The 17,103-nt window shown below is 38.7% G+C and overlaps 1 protein-coding gene across 2 annotated transcripts in view; it reads right to left on the bottom strand.

The window, feature by feature from the left end:
• NELL2 (neural EGFL like 2) overlaps positions 1-17,103 on the bottom strand; it is a 380,317-nt gene that overhangs the window by 12,574 nt on the left and 350,640 nt on the right. For both annotated transcript variants that reach the window (XM_005680058.3, XM_018047900.1), the window contains exons 17-18: positions 13,298-13,438; positions 1,361-1,554 (exon numbers count right to left, since the gene is read on the bottom strand). In XM_005680058.3, the coding sequence (XP_005680115.1) occupies positions 1,361-1,554; positions 13,298-13,438 (335 nt within the window). The remainder of the gene's footprint in view (positions 1-1,360; positions 1,555-13,297; positions 13,439-17,103) is intronic.

Below are 17,103 nucleotides of genomic sequence, written 5' to 3'. Positions count from 1 at the left end.
CTGAGTGACTGAGCATCAGCACCATACCTATAATTTCAGATGTTGATTTGGAAGTTTGAGATAACTCACACTGTTTTCTCAATATAACTGATTTTCTTTAAAATTCCTATTTGTAGCTAACAACCAGAAATTACTCAGGCTGGAGAACTTCCAATTTTCTTTCTGCACATTAAATTTAAATGACTTGATTGGAAAAAATTTTTTATATAGAATGATAACCACTGCATGGCTCTTATGTGCAAATAAATTTGTATATGCATATATAAAATTTTATGTACTTGTAATTTGAATACTAACTAAAATTTGTCTTGTGTAAGGGATTGTATGTTTATATTTGGCAGGTAGTCATCAAGTTTTACATATTATTAAGTTTATAGATATGTTAACCTTATAATTTGTACAAGCTGTTATCAATTTCTTAATAATAGTTGAGTCCTTGGTAATATTATCTAACTACAATTTAAATTTCTATTATCAACTGGGTACACAGAACACCTCTCTAAAACTGAAATATAACCCAATAGGTGTTTTTTCACTTGCAGGCCATAGTATGTTCATTCTGGCTTCATTTATGCATTCATTCAAATATGATATTGTGACTATAAAAACATTAGCCTAGTTAGAATCAAAATTTTATCATTGAATAGATAAACACATTGTGGTATTTCTGTACAAAGGAATACTATTCAGTAATAAAAAGGGATGGGTTACTTACACAGGTAATGAATATAATTGAGTGTCAAAGCATAATGCTGAGACAAATGTCAGACACAAAAGAATAAGTACAGTTTTCATCTCATATACCTGGGGGATTATTTCCAGGTTGCAGGTGGATACCAAAATCCATGGATGCTCAAGTCCCTTATATAAAATGGCATAGTATTTACATATAACCTATACATAATCTCCCGTATACTTTAAATTATTTCTAGATTACTTATAATATCTAATATAATATAAAATTATGTAAAAAGTTGCTGGGGTCCGGAAAATGAAAGTTTTGCTTTTCAGAACTTTCTGGAATTTTTTTTTCTCAAGTATTTTTGATCCACAGTTGGCTGAATCCATGAATGTGGTTCCTGCAGATATGGAAGGCCAACTGTGTTATATGATTCCACTTACATGAGGCTGTAGAAAATACAAATCTAATCTATAGAAACAGGAAACTGTTTACTTGTGTCTGGGGCTATGGGGTTAAGAAAGGGCAGAGGCCAGCCAGTTTGCGTAGGTGAAAACGTTATGTTATATTAATTGTGCAGAGGTTAATCAGATGTATGCATTTGTTTATCAAACCGTACACTTGAAATACATGCAAATTACATCTTGATAAAAATGGTTACAATGTTTTGTTTATACGAACCTGACATGAACACACGGAACACCGGTCATTTTCCAGCACCCAAATCTGACCGTTGTGCTTAATTTTTCCATCGTGGATGCAATCCCCTGTGCAGTTCTTTCCATGAGGACATCGGCAATCATATCCACCATCCAAGTTAAAGCAAATGGTGTCATTGGCACAGCTGTGCCTCCCGGTCCCACACTCGTCAATATCTACAGCCAAGAAAAAGCAGCAGGCGATGTGCTTAGAATATGCTCTGTTTCAAATAACTGTGATCAGGCAAGTTGTCTCCTGACATAAAGCATTGAACTGTAAATTAATTTTCATCTTACTGGCATGTATTTCCTATTAATGCTGACTAAAGCAATGTTAATAATCTTGGGATTTCACAGGAAAATATCATACTTGATTTCAAACAGCAAATAACCTTGGCTAGATATGCAACTTTTATATCTCTGTAAGTACCATTAAGCTTTATGAAACACATTTTTTTTTTTTTAAGTTAAGGATAGGACTCAACATATCAAACAGTTTGGCAGTGGAAATTCTAAAAATGCCTATGTTTTTTTAATTGGCAAAATCATACTCAGTGTTAAAAAGGTGCTTCCAGAAAAATCCCTTCTTCATGGGGGATGAAATGCTATGGAAACAATGAGGCATTTTCATTCAGTTTCAAGCTCTCTTCTCACAGCCATGTCACTGTCAGGTAAGCTCTTTCCAGCATTCTGCGCAGGTGTTCTGCCCTTAATGGCCCAGGCATTTGCACACTGTCCTTACACCCTGCCCTTCAACCATGGAAAGGCAAGTGATCACAAGCAATCAGCATCCCTTACAAAGAATTCCCCACTTCTCAGCTTTCCCATTTCATATCATCATTTCATCTCCTGCCTGACTCATTTGGCACCTGCCCATTCTTCACCTGACTTCACCTACTCCATGGCAATCATAGCCTAAAGCATTTTCATACAGATGAAAAGCAAACATATGTTGACCCACAGATCAGGTCCAAGCGAGGAGATGTGATTCATTTTATTTATCCCATCGTTTAAAGGTCATAAGCCAAAATCATTCCAGGGATATTGTATGAGTGGCAGTAAGGAGTTATTTCCTATTTCACCTGAGCAAAGGTCAAGAGAAAAGAACTAAATCACAGCAGGAAAAGTGGGATGGAGAGAAAATGGAATGTATAGCTTTTAACCAGCAGAATGTACACTGATTTTCCTTCAGTTAACTATCTTCCTTAAATGGTTTGATTTCAACATTGTAGAGGAAGTAAACTAGTCAAGATCATATTTTAGCCACATTTCTATTTCTAAATATTTAAGTTCTATCATATATGCATTCCTGACAATAAGTTACACGATTATTTCTAGGTACTTTGATTTTTATTAGTTCTCATATCAACAAAACCAATGAATTGAGAGGATAGCTGGAAAGATTTCTATTACAGCTATAGCAAACTTTATTATAGGTTGATTTGTCAAGGATAATACTGTATAAAAAAGATCATGATAAAAAAAATAACAGCAAGAGAATACATGAAAATCTTAAAAAATACATTTATATAATTGTATTAATAAATACATCTATATATCAGATATATATGTGTATATCAAATCCAAAAATTTTTTTCTCTTGGTAAGGAAATGAACTTTATATAGCAGGTCTATATTTGCTCTATCTGGAATAATAAAGTATCCTCAGAGTTGATATTTGTTTCCATTAAATATTCTTATAATTAACAATTATAGGAAGTGAAAACAATACCACTAATCATAGTTGTTTGGTCTCTCTGACCACAATCTCTACAAATACCTCTTAATATATCTTTTAATATCCATTAATTACATGTATATATGTTTTATATATTTCACTCTTTAAATATCTGCTAATATAAGAACATTATTCCATTAATGGCAATGGCTGTACTTGAACAATCATTTCATTTTGTCTGACATATAAAATAAAATTTCTACTAACAAGTTTGTTTGTTTGGTTAAAAGCAGAGAATGTCCTTGGATTTGATGCAGCAGACAAAGAAAATATTTTTTGGTGCAAAGAGAATATGTACTCAAAGTACATTAACAATAAAGAAATAGAATAAAAAGTTGCTTACAACAATGGTTGGCATGTACTTGTCATACCTGAGAAATATTAATATTTAAGCAGAAACATCATAACGGACTAACTCTTACCTTTTGCTATCCGATGAGATTTGAATTAGTTTGAACTTACCTTACCTTTCTTGCTTATTATCTATACTGGGTTTCTCAGTGCAGAAACTATTCTCAATTGAATGATAGTATAAAATTTTGGAATTTATTTTTATATACAGTTTTATTGTAACATTCCTACATTACATATACATAAAGAGTGTATATTCTGCTTTGAAAATTATACTATAGTATATAGAAATTCCTACTTAAAAATATTATTTCTTTAGTGAGTGATTAGAGAAATAATGTTGTCAAAGCCAGTGATCAAGTCTCAGTTCCTGTCTTCAGCTGACAGCAGTTTCTGACACAGGTCCTTCCCTCTCCCTGACAAATTTCATTTACTTGCTTCCTATCACACTAGTATGCTGAAGCTCTAATACTTTGGCCACCTGATGGGAAGAGCCGACTCACTGGCAAAGACCCTGATGCTAGGAACCCTTGAAGGCAAGAGGAGAAGGGGGCAACACAGGATGAGATGGTTAGATAGCATCACCGACTCAATGGACGTGAATTTGAGCAAACTCCAGGAGATAGTGAAGGACAGGGAAGCCTGGCATGCCACAGTCCATGGGGTCACAAAGAGTCAGACATGATTGAGGGACTGAACAACACGATCACATTGGTAGCTCTTTCTGAATCTTTCTTCTGCCCACATTCTCCAGGTGTGGCAAAAACATTATGGATAAGATTTAGGCAAGCAAACAGGAGGTAAAGAGTGGTCTAGTCAGAGCTTAGAGTGTGTTTGAGCATCAAAGTTCAGAGCCATTAAGTATTGGAGTTTCAGCTTTAGCATCATTCTTTCCAAAGAACACCCAGGGCTGATCTCCTTTAGAATGGACTAGTTGGATCTCCTTGCAGTCCAAGGGACTCTCACGAGTCTTCTCCAACACCACAGTACAAAGTTCCTTCCCATCAGGTGGCCAAAGTATTAGAGCTTCAGCATACTAGTGTGATAGGAAGCAAGTAAATGAAATTTGTCAGGGAGAGGGAAGGACCTGTGTCAGAAACTGCTGTCAGCTGAAGACAGGAACTGAGACTTGATCACTGGCTTTGACAACATTATTTCTCTAATCACTCACTAAAGAAATAAGTGTGTTAGCCAAAAGTGTTGGTATGACTTAAATGGCCAGGGACAGCAGAGTGGGGAAACATGCTGAAGGGTTCTCAGGGCTCACTTAAAGGTCACGTTATAAGAAATTTGAACCTTATAATGAAGGCAATCAAATGTCCTTTTAGAGAATTGCAAAAAAACTATTCACATATCCATTTTAGAGAGATTCCTTTGGCTTCATTTTGGAAAAGGGACTTAAAATGGATTAGAACTTTCAATTAGAAGACCAGTTAGTAGACTGTTCAGTATTCCAGGAAAGAGATGGTCATATAATAAAACTAAACACCAAAGTCTAAGTACATTCATATAATGACTCATTTAATCCTCACAACAACCATGAAAATTACAATTATAATCCCCATTGTATACATCAGGGAATTGAGGCATAGACATGTTGCATAACTTTCTCAAGATTACACAGCTAGTAAGGTATGCTGCTGCTGCTGCTAAGTCGCTTACGTCTTGTCCGACTCTGTGCGACCCCATAGACGGCAGCCCACCAGGCTCCTCCGTTCCTGGGATTCTCCAGGCAAGAACACTGGAGTGGGTTGCCATTTCCTTCTCCAATGCATGCAGGTGAAAAGTGAAAGTGAAGTCGCTCAGTTGTGTCCGACTCAGCTACCCCACGGACTGCAGCCGAACAGGCTCCTCTGTCCATGGGATTTTCCAGGCAAGAGTACTGGAGTGGGGTGCCATTGCCTTCTCTGTAGTAAGGTATAGATAGAGCACAGAGGGGAACCCAATCTGTCAGGCTCCAAGTCTGTGTTCTTAGGCATAATTCTGTACTGAATAGTAGCAGTGGGGATGCATACATAGAAACAACAAAGATAAAGCCATTTAGTGATTTGTTGGCCTCAGAGACTTCGGAGAGAGAGGGGTCACGAATGATTAGATTTCTGGCTTGGAAAATTTGGTAGATGCTATTTACATAATGAAGAGCAAGATTTTGATAGGGAGTGGTAATGTTGCAGAGAAGAACCAATTCTGACTCCATGTTGGAACTATTTCCTTGACTTGCTTTCAGTCAGTCAGTCAGTTCAGTCACTGAGTCGTGTCCAACTCTTTGCGACCCCATGAATTGCAGCACTCCAGGCCTCCCTGTCCATCACCAACTCCCGGAGTTCACTCAAACTCAGGTCCATCGAGTCCGTGATGCCATCCAGCCATCTCATCCTCGGTCGTCCCCTTCTCCTCCTGCCCCGAATCCCTCCCAGCATCAGAGTCTTTTCCAGTGAGTCAACTCTTCGCATGAGGTGGCCAAAGTATTGGAGTTTCAGCTTTAGCATCATTCTTTCCAAAGAACACCCAGGGCTGATCTCCTTTAGAATGGACTAGTTGGATCTCCTTGCAGTCCAAGGGACTCTCACGAGTCTTCTCCAACACCACAGTACAAAAGCATCTGTTCTTCGGCACTCAGGCTTTTTCACAGTCCAACTCTCACACCCATACATGACTACTGGAAAAACCATAGCCTTGACTAGATGGACCTTTGTTGGCAAAGTAATGTCTCTGCTTTTGACTTGCTTTACCTTGCTGTTATCATAATCATTCAATAATGGCCTATCTAAGAGGTCCCGCCCCTGTCTGTTAAACTAAAGTGCCTTTGTTCAGCTCATAGAGAATCAGACCCTGTCCACCTGTGAAAAGAAGAGATTAACACATCCCTTCCCTGATTCCCTGGAGAAGGAAATGGCAACCCACTCCAGGATTTTAGCCTGGAAAATTCTATGGACAGATTAGCCTGGTGGGCTACAGCCCACGGGGTTGCAGAGAATCAGACACAACTGAGAGACTAACAATTTTACTTTCTTTCCCTGATGCTTGCCATTCCCAGAGATGTTTTGTAAGACTGGTGGCTATTTTTTACTTTACTTACTCATTGCCTTTCCTTCTGTTTACATACTGTTGAAGCCTAGCTTGAAGGATTTTGAGCATCATGTTGCTAGTAGGCTAAATGAGTGCAATTGTTCAGTAGTTTGAACATTCTTTGGCATTGCCTTTCTTTGGGATTGGAATGAAAACGGACCTTTTCCAGTCCTGGGGCCACTGCTGAGTTTTCCAAATTTCCTGGCATATTGAATGCAGCACTTTCACAGCATCATCTTTTAGGATTTGAAATAGTTCAGCTGGAATTCTATCACCTCCACTAGCTTTGTTTATAGTGATGCTTTCTAAAGCCCACTTGACTTTACACTCCAGGATGTCTGGCTCTAGGTGAGTGATCATACCACCATTGCTATCTGAGTCATGAAGATCTTTTTTGTATAGTTCTGTGCATTCTTGCCACCTCTTCTTAATATCTTCTGCTTCTTAATACTGTTTCTGTCCTTTATTGTGCCTATGTTTACATGAAATGTTCCCTTTATGTCTCATTTTCTTGAAGAGATCGCTAATCTTTCCCATTCTATTGTTTCCTCAATTTCTTTGTATTGATCACTGAGGAAAGCTTTTTTATCTCTTCTTTTTTTCAGCTATTTGTAAGGCTTCCTCAGACAATCATTTTGCCTTTTTGCATTTCTTTTTCTCGGAGATAGTTTAGATCACCATCTCCAGTACCATGTTATGAAACTCTGTCCATAGTTCTTCAGGTACTCTGTCTATCATATCAATCCCTTGAATCTATTTGTCACTTCCACTGTATAATTGTAAGGGATTTGATTTAGGTCATACTTGAATGGGCTAGTGGTTTTCCCTACTTTCTTTAATTTAAGTCTGAATTTGGCAATAAGGAGTTCATGATCTGAGTCGCAGTCAGCTCCCAGTCTTATTTTTGTTGACCATATAGAGCTTCTCCATCTTGGCTGCAAACAATATAATCAACATGATTTTTGTATTGACTGGTGATGTTGATGTGTAGAATCTTCTCTTGTGCTGTTGAAAGAGGGTGTTTGCTATGACCAGTGTGTTCTCTTGGCAAAACTTGTTAACATTTTACCTGCTTTGTTTTGTACTCCAAGGCCAAATTTGCCTGTTAATCTAGGTGTCTCTTGACTTCCTACTTTTGCATTCCAGTCCTTTATAATGAAAAGGACATTATTGGGGGGGGGGGTGTTCATTCTAGAAGGTTTTATAGGTCTTTATAGAACTGTTCAACTTCAGCTTCTTTAGCATTACTGGATGGGGCATAGACTTGGATTACTGTGATAATGAATGGTTTGCCTTGGAAACAAACAGAGATCATTTTGTTGTTTTTGAGATTGCATCCAAATACTGCATTCTGGACTCTTGTTGACTGTGATGGCTACTCCATTTCTTCTAAGGGATTCTTGCCCACAGTAGTAGATATAATGATCATCTGAGTTAAGTTCACCCATTCCAGTCCATTTTAGTTCACTAATTCCTAAAATGTCAATGTTCACTCATGCCATCTTCTGTCTGACCACTTCCAATTTGCCTTGATTCATGGACCTAACATTCCAGGTTCCTATGCATTACTGCTCTTTACAACACTGGACTTGACTTCCATCACCAGTCACATCCATAACTGGGTGTTGTTTTTGCCTTGGCTCCATCTCTTCATTCTTTCCGGAGTGATTTATCTGATCTCCCTTGGAATTCATCTTTCAGTGTCCTATCTTTTTGCCTTTTCATGCTATTCATGGGGTTTTCAAGGCAAGAATTCTGAAGTGGCTTGCCATTCTCTTCTCCAGTGGACCACATTTTGTCAGAACTCTTCACCATGACCTGACCATCTTGAGTGGTCCTACATGGCATGGCTCCTAGTTTCATTGAATTAGACAAGGCTGTGGTCCATGTGATCAATTTGATTAGTTTTCTGTGATTGTGGTTTTCATTCTGTCTGCCCTGTGATAGATAAGGATGGGCTTATGGAAGCTTCCTGATGGGAGAGACTAACTGAGGGGAAAACTGGTTCTGATGGGTGGGGCCATGCTCAGTAAATCTTCAGTCCAGTTTTCTGTTGATGGGTGGGGCTGTGTTCCCTCCCTGTTGTTTAACCTGAAGTCAAACTATAGTGTAGGTAATGAAGATAATAGTGACCTCCTTCATATGGTCCCATGCAGGCAATGCCACACTCAGTGCCCCTGACCTTGCAGCAGGCCACTGTTGACCCATGTCTCCACCGGGGACTCCTGGACACTCATGGGAAAGTCTGGGTCAGTCTCTTGTGTGGTCACTGTTCCTTTCTCCTGGGTCTTGGTGTGCATAAGGTGACTGTATGGAGTGTCTCTATCTTTGGCTGCAAATAATATAATCAATCTGATTTTGGTATTGACCATCTGGTGATGTCCATGTGTAGAGTCATCTCTTGTGTTGTTGAAACAGAGTGTTTTCTGTGACCAGTGTGTTCTCTTGGCCTTTCCCTCTCTATTCTGCCTTTTGACTTTAGTGCCTCATTGCTTTTTTTCCTGCTTCCATAAAAGAACATGGATTCCTTCCCTGACAAGACAGTTATTTTGAGACATTAGCCTGCCATCCTCTCGGTCAGTTGACTTTCCGAATAAAGTCATATTCCTTGCCTCAATGCCTTGTCACTTGGATTTATTGACCTGTTTTGTGGCAAGCAGAGCAAGCTTGGACTTGGTAACAGAAGTGGGTGGCAGGAATAAGCAAAGACACGAGTTAGTGTAAGACATGCTGAAATATACTTTCCTATGAACTTCCAGGTAGAGCTGATTAGTAAGCAGTTGGAGATACAGGTCTGGAGTTCAGAAAATAGGACTGGGCCAAAATATGGATTTGGTAGAGATATACTTTAATCATTCCCTTTCTCAAAAATAGACCTTCAGAATCAAGCTCAAACGTCTGAGAAAGGCATTTAAGACTACTTCCTCTGCTTGCACTTTCTGTCCCTGTCTTAAGGTGCACATCACATCATACTTAAGTCCTGAAACAACATTAGATAGCTAGATACTCAAGCCTTTCTTAGCCCCAACAGAAAATAATTTCTCTTTGTTACCTTATGGCTCTGAATTTATTCTTTCCTTATGTACTCATCATTTTCAACTTTGTAGCTTTTCTCCTCTGTTGAGAAACTCTCCACATTCTATCTTATATGACAATTGTTACTATATATATTTTATCTCTACTATAGGCTGAGAGCAGTGACCATACCTCCATACCTCCTTCAAATCTGTTTACAGCAGATGCCTGGTAAAGTACCTCAAGCTACCTATACATATATTCAGTAACTACTTCATGAGTTGAAATAGATTCATTTCATTTTCATAGTTTCCCTTGATTTAAGGTAAGAATTTATAGTATTTGTTTTGAACATAATACTCAAAGATAGTACCATATAAACATTTTTTTTAGTCATACAAGTTCGAAAACACCTCACCAAGCATAAAGTTAATCTAGAAATAAAAGCTTTAAATAAAAGGAAATGTGGGCGTGAAATGCAATATTCCTACACGGAAAAAAAATACTTGGCCTTGTTCTCAGAGAGAGACAAATTTTCAGACACATTAGAAATGATGATGTGGATAAGAAAATTGGTACCCTTGCACATTTCCTGGAGATTAAATGTCTACACCTCCAAGGTAAATGGATGAGCAAAATAATTTAAAGTTTGCGTGCATGCAGTTTATTAACATGTATGTTGTAGATTACACAGTCTAAAAAGTAGTGCAACAGTACAAAGTTATTTATTCATATCTTCAAATATGACTATTATACTTAAGAATAATTGTAAACCTACTGCTGTGGATTTGTCTATGTTGAATGCTTCTTGTTTTTTCCCGCAGAACAGAAATATGGAACTTGATCAGATATAACCATAGTTTTAAAACGGCATCCTTCTAAATGCTAATATTACAATTCTACAGATCACTGAAATTGCAGTAAGTAGATAGTTGTTAAAAAGAAGCATTTTAGTTCTCTTTTATATGACAAAGGTTAGTACTTTTAAAAGAATTCTTCAGATCACACTGTCCTTGAAAGAGTAGATTTTTATGATAATCATTATAAATTCTATAGGAAGATAGTTGTAGAATTATCTTTACAGAATTGTGGGTTTGTTTTTTTTTTTTTAAGAATAAGATTTCTCACTCTTTATGTATTTATGGAATTTCCTCAAAAAGCCTTTTCTGTGTAGGCATTTCACAGAATCCGTTACTTCCCTATATTCATCTGTATCATGTGTTATTTTAATGATTAGTTTTCCTTGTTACTTTTGGACACTTAATGAATGCACATGTTATGTTCTGTCATTTTCACCAGACTAGTATGTATTTACTGTATGGAAGGAAGTAGAAGTGTTAATTGCTCAGTTGTGTCCAACTCTTTGTGACCCTTTGGACTGTAGCCCACCAGGCTCCTCTCTCCATGGGATTTCACATGCAAGAATACTGGAATGGGTAGCCATTCCCTCCTCCAGGGAATCTTCCCGACCCAGGGACTGAATCCAGGTCTCCTGCATTGCAGGTAGATTCTTTACCATCTGAGCCACCAGCGAGGTGGTGTATATCATATATATGATTTACTGGATATCATACCATATGTCTGGTGGAAAAGTGAAGTACTTCTCTTTTCTCAGTTAAATGAGAAGCAGAGTAATTAACAGACAAAGAGGAAAAAGTGGTATCTGAGATGTGAGGAGAGTGGAGAAGTTATGACATGATTGTATCAGAGAGTTGCAGTGGAAATTAACGGACGATGCTGATGGCTCTTGCAGCGTGTAGTTTAACAAGATGGCCAGCAACAATTCTCACCATTTACTGTTTATGCTCTTTGGCTATCCTCTCTCCTTGGACTTACTGAGTGGCTTCTAACAGAAAGACTATGGGAGAAGTGGTGAGATACCACATCTGAGATTTAGTTGTGGAAGACTGTTGCTGCCATCTTGGGCACATGCTGTCTCTTGGAATGCTTTTTCTAAGAGAAGCCAGCCCCTAGCCCTGTGGAGTGGCTCATGGGTTAAGGATACAAGCCCTGTTAGTGACCTTAGAAACAGATTCCCTTACCCTCCACTCCTGACCCAGACAAGACTTAGAAATGAGACCACATCTCTGGGCAGCAACTTGATATGAGTAACTTCACTAGAAACCTGAACCAGAGGAATCCAGCTAAGCTGTTCATAGATTCCTTACCCAGAAACTGTGAGATAATTTATTATTTTCAGTGGCTACACTTTGGGGGTTACTTTTTATGCATCAAGAGATAACTAATACAGCCCTCTTGAGACATGTGGTCATAAATTTAAAAGATACTGAAAGAAGTTACAAATGTAAAGTAAGATAACAGAGGTATGTATTTTTTAAGTCACATTCTGATGCACAGAAAGGGAAAGCAAGCAAAATTAAACCCAGGTTACTCCTAGAGCAGAAGAAGAAAAGATAGGGAAAAGGAGGAGATGAAATAAAGACACATTTTTAGCTTTGCTCTCTATATTTCTGTATATTGAATTATTTATAATCAGTTTATGTTTATTCTTTATGTGTATAATTTAAAATAAAAGACAATGCTAAAAAAAAGCAGCATTGAAGACTTCTTCCTGATAATATACTATAGAAGCAGGCAATATAGTTTATCAGAGAAGGGCAAAATCACCGGGTTTGATCTGCTTCTTGAACGGCATTCTCATAAGCACAAAATAAAGCCTTCAGATCACAGCTAAGGGTTGTTTGCAAATGCTAGGTTTTAGCCCCTGCTAAGGCAGCAGCATTCCCATTCCATGTAAAAACCAGATGAACACTGTTCAAGGTCCGGAGCTCTGCAGCTGTTGGCAAAGCGCACAGGGAACCTTGGCATCTGTCACCCAAGTCTGCGTCATTTTTCTTTGTGTGAGAACCTCTAGAGGCCCAAGGATAAAAGGCATCTCATCATTTATGTGTCAAGTACTGTTAAGTTAGATTCTCCAAGGCTTTCATCGACTGTGTCATTTTAGCCTCATCATTCTTTCAGGCTGTTACTCGATGAAGGTGTAAACACCAATGGAGAAAATAAAGACTTCTTGAGGTCTGGTTTGTTTCCTAATTCCATGCCAAACCCTTTTGGTGTGGGTAGTTTCCTTGGCAATTATTCACTGTGCTTTGCTTACTCTGTCTACCTTCTAAAATTTATGCCCCTTAATAGTGGATATAAAGGAGCAGAATTGGCAATTCACTGAAAATAAGACAAAATTAATACTAAATAACTGAATATAATGTGATTGACGTTTAAAAGATTGACGTCTTTAAAGCATGGACCATACCTTCTGCTTGCAACATTCACTAAACATCTGACTTTGCCAGGCAAAAGATACATCAGGAATAGCCCAGAGAAGCATGTATCATGTTTTCTTGGCCATGTCATCATCCTATTTTCTCTCACCTCATTTTCCCTCTATCCTGCTTTCACCTGTTTTTCTACCTCTTTTGGGGTCAGATTTTTACATGCTGCCATTAAAAAATTTATCTGATGGTACAGGTTTATTTATTCTAAAAACATCCTTCAACAAAGCATTCACGGAAAACTGGTTTGCTGTTGCAAGTATTAATTACTCACAAATCAATTAATTATTATAATTAGGAAGCAAAAGTTAGATTTTAACATGTTTCCAATCACTTGTAAAAACACACAGCAAAAATCACCAATACCTGAATATGAAATCAATGTCAACTAATTACGTCTTACTGAACGTGTCTCAATTTCAAGACCTTAAACTCTAGGTCTTTTCCTTGTACTGACCTTCACATGATTCACCACTTGGTGAAAACATCCCATTGTCATGGTAGCCATCTCTGCACTCACAGTGGTACCATCCAGGCAGGTTGATGCAGTTGGCACGGCTGTCACACTGAACAAAGCCATCAGAGCACTCATCGATGTCTGGGAAAGAAAACACAAATGAGATGTTATACAATTGTTGCCTCTCTCTCTGAGAAACTAAAATATTCTGTTAGACGGGTACTAAAATATTCAGTGCCAGCAAATCCTTAAAACTGAAAAAATATGAAATAAAGGCAGTCTACTTGGCTGTTTTTGACAGCTATACAGAAAGAATGTAGTGGGATTAATAACAGGACAAACATCTAGACAGTTTCCCTGCTGCAAAAGTCACCAATTGCAGAAAACGGAAAAAGAAAAGCATCTATGATACTCATTAGTGCTGCTTGCCAAATATTTCCTGCTCTTCTCCTGGACACAAGCTAGGATTGCCGTGTGACTTCCTGAAGCCAACTAGGGAGTGCTATGTGTCACTTCTAGGCAGAGTCTTAAATGCAGCGTGTGGATTTGCACATATTCCTTCCCCATCACAATGACCAGTGATTTCCAGAAGCTCTGAAGTTCATCCTGAGTCCTGAGTGAAGATGATATGGGGCATAGTCCTCCTCTACTTGTGGTGGACATACAGTAAGAACAGGAAATAAACCTTTTTGCTTTAAGTCACTGAGATTTTAGAGTCTTTTATTACTATCAACATAATCTCTAGTATATGGCAATAGCATTCATGCATCAATATGCTTCAGATTTTTGAAAATATATCTCATTTATGTCACCTTTTAATTGGTTCATATATACCATTAACTCATTCAACCCTCGAAAAAGATCTTGATATGTAGACAGTATACTGAACATATGGGGAAAAAATGAGGTAAAAGGAAATAATGGAATATAACCAAGGTCACCTAAATGTGCATGGTAGCCTAACTTCCAGCTATCTGTTCCTTCTTACAGGTAGACACAGGTTCAAATTGGCAAAATTACCTAAATAAACAGAGTATGCATCTTGAGTCTAATATATTGCTTCCAGTAGCTTTTTACTAATCCCAAATGTTATGAGGTCATTATTCTCCTTGTTCAGTTTGTTGATAAATGGGAACATCTGATGCTCATCTAAGTCTCTTTACTCATTCACAGAAGAAAAAGTAATGCCTTAAGTTGCCTGGCAGAGAGTCCGCTTCTTCTTATACATTGTCTGGGCTTCTGGATGCATGGGGTTGCCTCATTTCAGCACTCAGTCATTTCTGACTCTTTGCAGCACCATGGACTGCAGCACACCAGGCTTCCCTGTCCATTGTCAACTCCCAGAGCTTATTCAAACTCATGTCTATTGAGTCAGTGATGCCATCAACCATCTTATCCCTTGTTATTCCCTTCTACTCCTGCCTTCAATCTTTCCCAGCATCAGGGTCTTTTCCAACGAGTCAGTTCTTCACCTCAGGCGGCCAAATTATTGGGAATTTCAGCTTCAGCAACAGTCCTTCAAATTAATATTCAGGACTGATTTCCTTTAGGATGGACTGGTTGTATCTCCTTGCCATCCAAGGAACTCTCAAGAGTCTTCTCCACAGTTTTAAAGCATGAATTCTTCAGTGCTCAGCTTTCTTTAGGGTCCAATTCTTACATCCATACATGACTACTGGAAAAACCATAGCTTTGACTAGACGTTTGTTGGCAAAGTAATGTCTCTGCTTTTTAATATGCTGTCTAGGTTGGTCATAGCTTTTCTTCCAAGGAGCAACCGTCTTTTAATTTCATGGCTGCAGTCACCATCTGCAGTGATTTTGGAGCCCCCGCAAAATAAAGTCTCTCACTGTTTCCATTGTTTCCCCATGTATTTGGCATGAAGTGATGGGGCTGGATGCCATGATATTAGTTTTATGAATGTTGAGCTTTAAACCAACTTTTTCACTCTCCTCTTTCATTTTCATCAAGAGGCTCTTTAGTTCTTCTTCACTTTGTGCCATGAGGGTAATGTCATCTGAATATCTGAGGTTATTGACATTTCTCCCAGCAATCTTGATTCCAGCTTGTGCTGCATCCAGCCTGGCTTTTGCATGATGTATTCAACTCTGCATATAAGTTGAATAAGCAGGGTGACAAGCCTTGAAGTACTTCTTTCCTGTTTTGGAACCAGTCTGTTTTTCTATGTCCAGTTCTAATTGTTGCTTCTTGACCTGCATACAGATTTCTCAGGAGGCAGGTCAGGTGGTTTGGTATTTCCATCTCTCAGAATTTTCCAGTTTGTTGTGATCTACACAGTCAAAGGCTTTGGTGTAATCAATAAAGCAGAAGTAGATGTTTTTCTGGAATTCTTTTGCTTTTTTGATGATCCAGCAGATGCTGGCAATTTGATCTCTGTTTCCTCTGCCTTTTCTAAATCCAGCTTGAAGATCTGGAAGTTCATGGTTCATGTATTGTTGAACCCTGGCTTGAAGAATTCTGAGCGTTACTTTGCTAGCGTGTGAGATGAGTGCAATTGTGTGGTAGTGTGCGTATTCTTTGGTATTGCCTTTCTATGGGATTGGAATGAAAATGGACCTTTTCCAGTCCTGTGGCCACTGCTGAGTTTTCCAAATTTCCTGGCATCTTGAGTCCAGCACTTTTACAGCATCATCTTTTAGGATTTGAAATAGCTCAACTGGAATTCCATCACCTCCACTAGCTTTGTTCCTAGTGATGCTTCCTAAGGCCCACTTGACTTCGCATTTCAGGATGTCTGGCTCTAGGTGAGTGATCACAACATCGTGGGGTTGCCCCAGATCTTGCTAAATGATCTGCTGCCATATCCATCTTGACATCCTTGCCATGCCTGCAGATTCCACTTGCCAAGGTAGAACAGGCTTTCTTAATGTTTCCCACATATTCAAAAGCAGAGACATTACTTTGCCAACTAAGGTCCGTCTAGTCAAGGCTATGGTTTTTCCAGTGGTCATATATGGGTGTGAGAGTTGGACTGTGAAGAAGGCTGAGTGCCGAAGAATTGATGCTTTTGAACTGTGGTGTTGGAGAAGACTCTTGAGAGTCCCTTGGACTCCAAGGAGATTCAACCAGTCCATTCTAAAGGAGATCAGTCATGGGTATTCTTTGGAAAGAATGATGCTAAAGCTGAAACTCCAATACTTTGGCCACCTCATGTGAAGAGTTGACTCATTGGAAAAGACTCTGATGCTGGGAGGGGTTGTGGGCCGGAGAAGGGGATGACAGAGGATGAGATGGCTGGATGGCATCACCGACTCGATGGATGTGTTTGGGTTAACTCCGGGAGTTGGTGATGGACAGGGAGGCCTGGTGTGCTGCAATTCATGGAGTCGCAAGGAGTTGGACACGACTGAGCAACTGAACTGACCTGAACTGAACACCTGAGTCATATTTCCTTTTGCAGTGACCATCATGAAAACGTCCTTCCTTCCTTGTTGAAGGGAAGACGAAGTACTTTTTAGAGTTCTTTCCCTCCAGACAGTCCACTTTAATTCAGTTAGATGAGACTAAGAAGGCAGTAAATACCGTTGAGCTGGAGTGGAGTATCCACTGCTTCTTAGTCTCATCTAATTCCAAATTCTGGAAGTATATATTTTTTTCACTCTCTTTTAAAATTTCTCTTTTTCTTTGTTCAATTTTGAAAGAGACAAACTTTGAATAAAAGAATAAATTTTTTTAAAAGGAGGAAAAAATGTCATCACTCATTTACTTCTTGATAAACCCAGAGATCCTTCACTTAAAGAAGGTACAAACCATTCTCTTAGATCAGGTAATAAGCGATAAAAATA

The sequence above is a fragment of the Capra hircus genome, chromosome 5, assembly GCF_001704415.2.
Source record: "Capra hircus breed San Clemente chromosome 5, ASM170441v1, whole genome shotgun sequence".
NCBI lineage: Eukaryota > Metazoa > Chordata > Mammalia > Artiodactyla > Bovidae > Capra > Capra hircus.
This window is presented reverse-complemented; position numbering and strand designations above follow the sequence as displayed.